Source organism: Calidris pugnax, unplaced genomic scaffold (assembly GCF_001431845.1).
Source record: "Calidris pugnax isolate Ruff unplaced genomic scaffold, ASM143184v1 scaffold27, whole genome shotgun sequence".
Classification (NCBI taxonomy): Eukaryota; Metazoa; Chordata; class Aves; order Charadriiformes; family Scolopacidae; genus Calidris; species Calidris pugnax.
In genome coordinates, this window is record NW_015090893.1 from 16,250,218 (window position 1) to 16,258,421 (window position 8,204).

The 8,204-nt window shown below is 45.8% G+C and overlaps 1 protein-coding gene across 2 annotated transcripts; it reads right to left on the reverse strand.

The window, feature by feature from the left end:
* Nucleotides 1–202: 202 nt before the first annotated feature.
* CAMLG (calcium modulating ligand) lies at nucleotides 203–6,485 on the reverse strand. Of its 2 annotated transcripts, none has more exons than XM_014948292.1 (4): nucleotides 6,284–6,485; nucleotides 4,079–4,533; nucleotides 3,175–3,240; nucleotides 203–867 (listed from the first exon to the last, which is right to left on the reverse strand). In XM_014948292.1, the coding sequence occupies exons 1-4, from the start codon at nucleotides 6,441–6,443 to the stop codon at nucleotides 676–678; spliced, it is 873 nt and encodes a 290-aa protein (XP_014803778.1). In that variant the 5' UTR covers nucleotides 6,444–6,485; the 3' UTR covers nucleotides 203–675. The 2 variants fall into 2 exon arrangements, with proteins under 2 accessions (XP_014803778.1, XP_014803777.1); XM_014948291.1 differs by having other exon boundaries at nucleotides 6,233–6,485.
* Nucleotides 6,486–8,204: the final 1,719 nt, after the last annotated feature.

The following is an 8,204-nucleotide window of genomic DNA, read 5'->3' on the forward strand; positions in this document are numbered from 1 at the left end:
AATGACAGGAAGCAACAAGGCGCTTTTTTTTGCTGTTGTTGTGGGTTTTGCTTCACTGATTTGCTTTATAATCATCAAACAAAATCAATCACAATCACAACAAATAATGTCTAGCAAGGCAAGGATGAGGACAACAAAGTGGCATTTTCACCAACGTTCTCCGGCAGCAGCTACTTGGTTGGACATTCTGAATCTGAACGACAAGAGGAACAGGGATTTCTTTTATTTAGAGCTTTCTTTAAAAAAAAAATGGGAACACCACAAAATGAGCAGTTCTTGTTAGCTATAATCATACAGGAGATATATATATATATATGGTTCTGCTGAAAGGAATTCTCTTCTCTTTGTTCTCACTGGAAAGAACAAAGGCAGCTTTTGTGAATGTTTATGAAGGAGGCTGAGGGCATCATCTTAATTAAACGAAACAAATCATCCACTGACACCTGCACCCTATTCTTCACATTTGTAACAGGCAGACACAGTATTTAAATAAACGGAACTAAGACAACCAGGACCCTGCTCTTCCTTTCCCCAAAACGACTGGATTTAAGGCTCCTTTCAAGCATTCGAGCAGGTAAGAATTTGAATGAAGGTTTGAACCTCTGCACGGTCAGACGTGAAAGGAAAAGAGTCCAGGGAGCTTTAGTGTAACTACTGCGGTGAGTCCTACAGCCATCACGGTACTTCAGACCCAAAAAACAGAACAAGTTCATGGCAAAAGATAAAAGTAAAGAAATAGACACAAAGGTCTGTGAAAACATCTCCCATTTTGCCGTAGGTGTCCATGGAGCGACTGATCACTTCGGCGGGGATCCCAGACAGCAGGAGAGCAGCAGTCAGTACTGTTGTTTTCACCTTCTTCTCACACTAGGAGAAAAGAAACCACAATATTAACAACAAGTTAATTCTTCCCTTATAACCCAATTCTGCTTTAGGTGTCACCAAAGTCGTGCCAGTGTTGCAGCTGGAGCACGTGCCAAATTCAGGGGTCGGAGCAGGGGGTCTGGATCGATTCTTTCCAGACACACTGTGGTGTTCACAACCCTCCTCCTGCTGGAGCTGGGCAACAGCAGCAGGTAAAATTCATCACAGGTTATATATATTCTGCCTAAATTCTGCTGGCACCCCAGGCAGGCTGGAAAGCAGGGCCATGCAGCAGCTTCTGCCTGAGTGGGAAGAGTCCCAGACAAGGACAATCTGGGTGGAAGAAGCCGGTACTGTTGTTTTCACCTTCTTCTCACACTAGGAGAAAAGAAACCACAATATTAACAACAAGTTAATTCTTCCCTTATAACCCAATTCTGCTTTAGGTGTCACCAAAGTCGTGCCAGTGTTGCAGCTGGAGCACGTGCCAAATTCAGGGGTCGGAGCAGGGGGTCTGGATCGATTCTTTCCAGACACACTGTGGTGTTCACAACCCTCCTCCTGCTGGAGCTGGGCAACAGCAGCAGGTAAAATTCATCACAGGTTATATATATTCTGCCTAAATTCTGCTGGCACCCCAGGCAGGCTGGAAAGCAGGGCCATGCAGCAGCTTCTGCCTGAGTGGGAAGAGTCCCAGACAAGGACAATCTGGGTGGAAGAAGCTGAGCCAGGCATCTCCTGCTGGCACAGAACAGGATTCAGCTCATCACACTACTTGGCAAAAAAAATAGTGTCACTTTTCTAACACAGGAGGGAAAAAAAAAATGATTTAGAATTGAAACCCAACTGTTTCTTTCTATTTTAGTATGACTCCATTTGGCAGTTTGATCCTCTGAACTCAGAAATGCCCCGAAACCTTTTGGAAGCTGTTCTTCTGTCCTCTTTTAGGACAAGAGGAAACCACCTCAAGTTGTGCCAGGGGAGGTAGAGGATGGATATTAGGAAAAATTTTTACACTGAAAGGGTTATCAAGCATTGGAAGAAGCTGCTCAGGGAAGTGGTGGAATGACCATCCCTGGAGGGATTTAAAAGCCAGGCAAATGTGATGCTGAGGGACATGGGTCAGTGGTGGTTTTGGTCAGTGTTGGGTTGATGGTTGGACTCGATGATCTGAAAGGTCCCTTCCAACCCAGACGATTCTAGGACTCCAAAATGAGGAATCCCAAGGGCATAAAGTGTGACAGGCAGAAAAAGGTGACAGTGGCTGAAAATTTGGGTAATTTGATGATACTTGCTGGATATCTTAATTTAATCCAATCTAAATGAAGCTTTCAAGAATCTTTCTAGGATGAAGGATAACGAGCTGACTGACCTCATCTGGGTAAAAGTGCAGTAAAAGCAAGTTGTGGAAAGAAACCACTCTAAATTCTGAAACTGAAGAGCTGATTTTAAAGACAGCAGAAACAAGATCAAAAAGATCTAGATAAGCTTGTGGAAGTCAAAGGCTAATTCTACTGTTTTGTGTTGTGACACGTCAGCTTAGAATGACTACTATGAAATTTAATAAGTATATATTTTTCAATGATATACTGATCTACAAAAGAACTGCTGATTTATTCTGACTTTCTACAGGTAATCTACTATTCCTTTTAAAATGCAAATGTTCCCTTTCAGCTGTGGATGGAGCACCATTCAGTCCCGCTTTGCTCTGTAGGCCTGACAAAATCATCAACCAAACAAACACTTCAGCACAATTAACTGGTGTAAATACATAAAGCGAGTGATACAGCAAATCTTGTGAATAAGCAGCAAGTTTCACACACAAATAAATGTTTCATTTCAAGTTGCCATTCAAACTGATACAAGCAATGGAACACAGAGCCCTTAAAAACCCAAAAACCTTAAAACCACATTTTTTTAATGAACACCCTCCCAAATTTCATCCAGGTATCACGTGCAAAACAGCTTTTGACAGAGCAAACAGTAACCACAGAAGAGCATGGTCTAAAAGAAAAGCAAAAGTTTCCTAAAGACATGAAAGAACTACCTGGCTTGCCCAGCTGGATGCTTTTAATCAGGCTACAGTTAGTCCACATTTTCACAGCAACTTTAAAAAAATACTTTGACTTATTTGGGAAGATTAAAAACCAACATAAACTCTCAGCACTTGGTTACTCTCAATTCTAGAGTTTAAAGCAAGGGAAGAACACTTCATGTGCATTGGTCCTAAAACAATACAATCTCAGCACGAGTTTAAATTTAAAACATTTAAAGTTGATCTAATTCAGGAAAAAAAAGAAAGTATTTTACCTTTGGAAAGTACTTGGACAGTCCCATGTAAGCAAGTTGTAGAGTAAGAAACGGAGCAAATATTGACTGAAGGAAGAGAAAAGAATATATGAAAATTAACTTGGTCAGAAGCAATAGCTAAGAAAACACAGAAATGTAATGCTTTCCAAGTCATTAAAAAAAATTAGATAGGCAAAAAAACAATTTATGGACAATAGCAACAGTATTTTTGAATACTACAGACCTAAGTAGACAAAAAAGAAAATTAGGTAGGTAAAAAAATAATTTGTGGACAATAGCATTTTTGAATACTACAGACCTAAGTAGACAAGTTAAATGTCAAAATTAAGGTTCTGCCTTATTTTCTTTGAGCCTAAAAGCCTGAAATCGCAGAAGCAAGTCATTTTTACAGCAATGTGTAAAAATGAGCCCAGTGATCCAGGAGGTGGCAGGCTGCACCACCAGCTGTACCATGGACTGGGAGACAACTGGAATACAGAAGAGCTACTGATAAATGAGTAGGATCTGCTTATCTTGGAACAACTATTGTTATTTTTACTCTACTATTCCTTTGTAGGCTCCGAACTAGGAGAGCAGTTGACTTATGCTCACAAAGATGGGAATAAACTCACAGGGGACTTAAGCTACAACAACTATTTTGGTGCTTCTGCTCCTCAAACACTAGGGATCAAACCTGTGCTGCTCTCAGCTGCTGTACAGTGGCTGTGTTTGGTAACACAGATTCATCTCAAAGAATTTAGTTAATTTTTTTTAGGTTTTATACAGTTGGAAATATAAAAAAGTGTCTGAAATTCCCAACTCAGTCACTACTGGTAAGACTTCAGCCCTAGGCAAAGGGTATTTCACAGTAAGTGTGCAATTAACTAGTAAAACGGAATAGGTTTGATTGTTCCCCTCAACTCACCAAGTACTTGCAGACAAAAGCCCTGACGGCGATGGCGAGCAGAGCACACCCCACCAATCTGAAAATGCGGAAAGAGTCGAACTCCTCCCCGGCATTGCCGTTCTCTTGGCTCGGCTTCTCACTCATCAGCTGGTTCCTCAGCTTCAGAGCTTCATCAAATCTGGGTAAGAACTGCTCTAATCCGCGTCTGGATGGCCGTGGGGCAGCCTCGGGTGGCAGTTCCCCTCTGTTACGGTGACGGAGCTCACTTTGAACCTCACTGATGAGCTCAGGAGCTTTACTGAACAAGTCCTTGTCCCCTTTGAGGTCTGCCACGCTGCCCGCCTGGTCACCCACACCTCCCACAGCACAGACAGAGTCACCCAGCACGATTCGCTTGGAGACCGAAGGAATGGAAAGGGAGTTGGATTTCTCTGGTTCGTGCTGAAGCTTTGATTCCGTGTGACTTTCCTCATCTGAAGAAGAGAAACAAAAATACAGAGTTATGCACACTGGGTACGTGGGACAACACTTTAGGGGGGGTTGTTGGGTTGATGTCTCTGCTTCCAAAGTGAAAATATAGATTTATGATTAATAAATCATAGAACAGAATCATAGAATTGTCTGGGTTGGAAGGGACCTTTAAGATCATCTAGTCCACCCATCAACCTAACTCTGATACAAAAAACACTAAACCTTGTCTCTAAGCACTATGTCAACCCATCTTTTAAATCCCTCCAGGGATGGTGCCTCAACCCCTTCCCTGGGCAGCCCATTCCAAGGCCTGATAACCCTTTCTGTGTCAAAATTATTTCTAATCTCCAATCTGAACCTCCCCTGGTGCAACTTGAGGCCATTTCCTCTTGTCCTATGGCCTGTTCCTTGGGAGCAGAGACCGACCCCCCCTGGCTACACCCTCCTTTCAGGGAGTTGGAGAGAGCGAGAAGGTCTCCCCTCAGCCTCCTCTTCTCCAGGCTGAACACCCCCAGCTCCCTCAGCCTCTCCTCACAAAATTTGTGCTCCAGACCCCTCACCAAAATGTGCTTATTATTAATCACAAAGCCATCTGACAGACACGGGAGAGCTGCACGATGAAGGCTGGAAGTGGGAGCTGTCAGCCAGCAACAGAGAAATGAAAACATCAGACTTCCTTAAGCAACACCACTGCGTGCACAAGAGGAAAGAGGTTGTTCCAAATCCATGGAACAACGTTAAAAAAACAACCCAAAGATTCAAAGAAAGTGAATCACACGGGAGGAGGATTAAACACTGACAAACAGGCAACAGAAGAAACGTACTTCGGCTTTGTTTGGCAAAGGGGTGTTAATTTACCCTGTATTAAACCTGAAGACCTCATCTTACAGCAAAAAGAGGTGAAGGAACCTCTGAAACCTTTCTGGAACACCTGAAGGAACAGGTCTGGTCCCACCAGAGTGGGGTACCAAGACCTCGGAGTATTTCTCAGTGCTCAAGCAGGTTCGTGGCCCATGGACACCCCTGACAACTGAAGTCAGAGCTCTCTCTCCCAACAGGACAGTCGGCCTCCTCCATGTACTTCCAGAAAGAGAAATGACCTACCCATGAATCTGCAAGAAAATTCTGCCTACCGACCCCAACCCCCCCAATAACCGATTCTTATCCAAACGCGAGAAAACTTTTAAATAAAAACAAACAGGACAGTCGGCCTCCTCCATGTACTTCCAGAAAGAGAAATGACCTACCCATGAATCTGCAAGAAAATTCTGCCTACCGACCCCAACCCCCCCAATAACCGATTCTTACCCAAACGCGAGAAAACTTTTAAATAAAAACACAGCTTTGAAAGCGAGCTGTTACTGAATGAAACCGCGGGGAAGGCTCATCGTTTCTTCAAGGAAAACTACGTGAAGTGAAATGACAGCTCGTCTGCTGGCTCTGTAAGACCCTCAGCAGGCCCATAACCCGGCCTGGGCACCTTTCTGACGACATATATCTATATCTCTCTCTATATATATTTTATCCGCGGCTCTCCCGGGGACCGCAGAAGGTCGTGCTTCACCTGAAGCATCCCCGCAAGGAAAGATCTCTCTGAGGGGCCGAGAGCGGCCGCCGGGGTCCAGCCGCGGCGGTGCCAGGGGGAGGGAGGCTGCGGGGCGCGGTCAGGGCGGGAGGAGGCCGCAGCCGGACGTTCGTTACCTCCAGCCCCGCGGTCCCGAGCCCTCACGCCGCCGCCGCCACAGGGCTCACCCTTGCCCGCCGCGGGCCGGTGGAAGCCCATGATGCGGTTGATCCGTTCCTCCGAGTTCATCAGCAGCTTCCTCCGCCGCAGCTCGGCCCGCCGCTGGGAGGCCGAGAGACCGACGGGGGTCTCGGGGGGCGCCGCTGCCGCCCCGCCGCCGTCCTCCATCCCCGGTAGAACAGGCCGCGGCGCTGCCTCAGCGCCGCACAAAGGGGCCGCCCCGCCTCAGCGCGCAGGCGCCGGCACCGCCCGCCGCTGAAGCCGGCGCCGCCATGTCGTGTAAGGGCAGAAGAGCGGGGAGAGGCGCGGGGAGCGCTCCTACAGCGCCGCCCCCTGTGGCGGTACGTGCCCATAGTAAAGATGGCCGCTCCCGCCTCGGAGGTGACGTCACGGCGTGAGGGGTGACGGGGCGGGAAGGGCTGAGGCGGCGGGGGGGGGGGGCTGAGGGAGGGCTCCGGCCGGGCTGAGGGGGAAAGCGAAAAGCGCTGCTTTTTGCTTAAAATTCCGGTTTTAGTAAACCCGGCAAATCCGCCTTGCGTTCGGTGAGGAGAAATAGAAATATAAAAGGTGGTAACAGGATGGGAGCTTTTCCCTTATCATCCCCAGAGGCAATAGCAGCGTGCCGTGTAGGAGGTTGAAGTACTAGAATAAGTGAAGGGTCGTGTTTTTAACCAACGTAGTATTTACCTAACTAGAAAAAGGGATGGAGTATGCATATTGAGGGAAAAAATAACAAGGGAACGAGGAATTCCCAAGGATTCCACAATTAATGTTATAAAACAGCATCTCCGGCCCTTTCTAGCAAGAGAACAGTTGACATAATCTTCATATTTCTGTACGATAAAAAGCCCACGGCACCTCTGCTCGTGTGACAAAAAGCAGTAAAAACTGGGCCGCTGTATTGTTCCCTTGGCTGGCCGTTCACACGGGTAAAGCACCCCAAAGCCACAGCGAAATGAAGACGTGGATATTTTCCAGCAATACTTCAAACTAATTACCTTGAACATCCTCGACACCAAAGGACTCGTGCTCTCCGTAACTCACAGACCACCTCAGGCACTTCAGGTGGAAGGAGGGACTCGGCTTCAGGATCCCAGGAATGTGGATATTTTCCAGCAATACTTCAAACTAATTACCTTGAACATCCTCGACACCAAAGGACTCGTGCTCTCCGTAACTCACAGACCACCTCAGGCACTTCAGGTGGAAGGAGGGACTCGGCTTCAGGATCCCAGGAATTCCAGAGACCTGGGAATGGTGCCTGGTCCAACCCCGAGCTGCAGCCAGAGCCATGAAATTCAGCAGCAGCAGGAGGACACGTTGTTAACTGGACTGGGGAAAAACTGCATGCTGACAAGTCCAGTATTTCTTAATATTAATATTTCTTAAGTGATTTAGAGAGTGATATAATTCCATATTCAAAAACTTAAATGCAGAAGTCAAAGTACCAAGCTCATGCGTTAACCTACGTACGATGGACCAGAAGCAGCAGTGACAACAGCTCATAAAAAATCAAACCTGGCAAGCGAAAGATGGAGTGACTTTTACCAAAAAAAAAAAAAAAAAAAAAAGGGTGTTGAAAGAATAGGATGTTAAATGAAGATACAGCGTTGCCTACAATAAAATTGATCACCATCTTGGGAACGCTGCTGAAGGCTAAATTCCAACCATCAATGTCAGTTGTCTCTTAAGATCAACTTCCAGCCCAGTGTGGGCTTACTGGGAGAACAAACCCCAAAGTAGGACTTAATTACAATGCTGACTGACAGAGATGTTCTGAAGGGACAAAAAAAGCCAGCAACAGCAAAAAAAAAAAACAAAAAAAAAAAACACTTTTGAGTTAGCTGTAACTAATTTTCTCAAATTCCCTCTCAGTTTCTATCACCTAAACACTAGATTTTAGCTAAAAAGTAGAATTTATCATTTGCT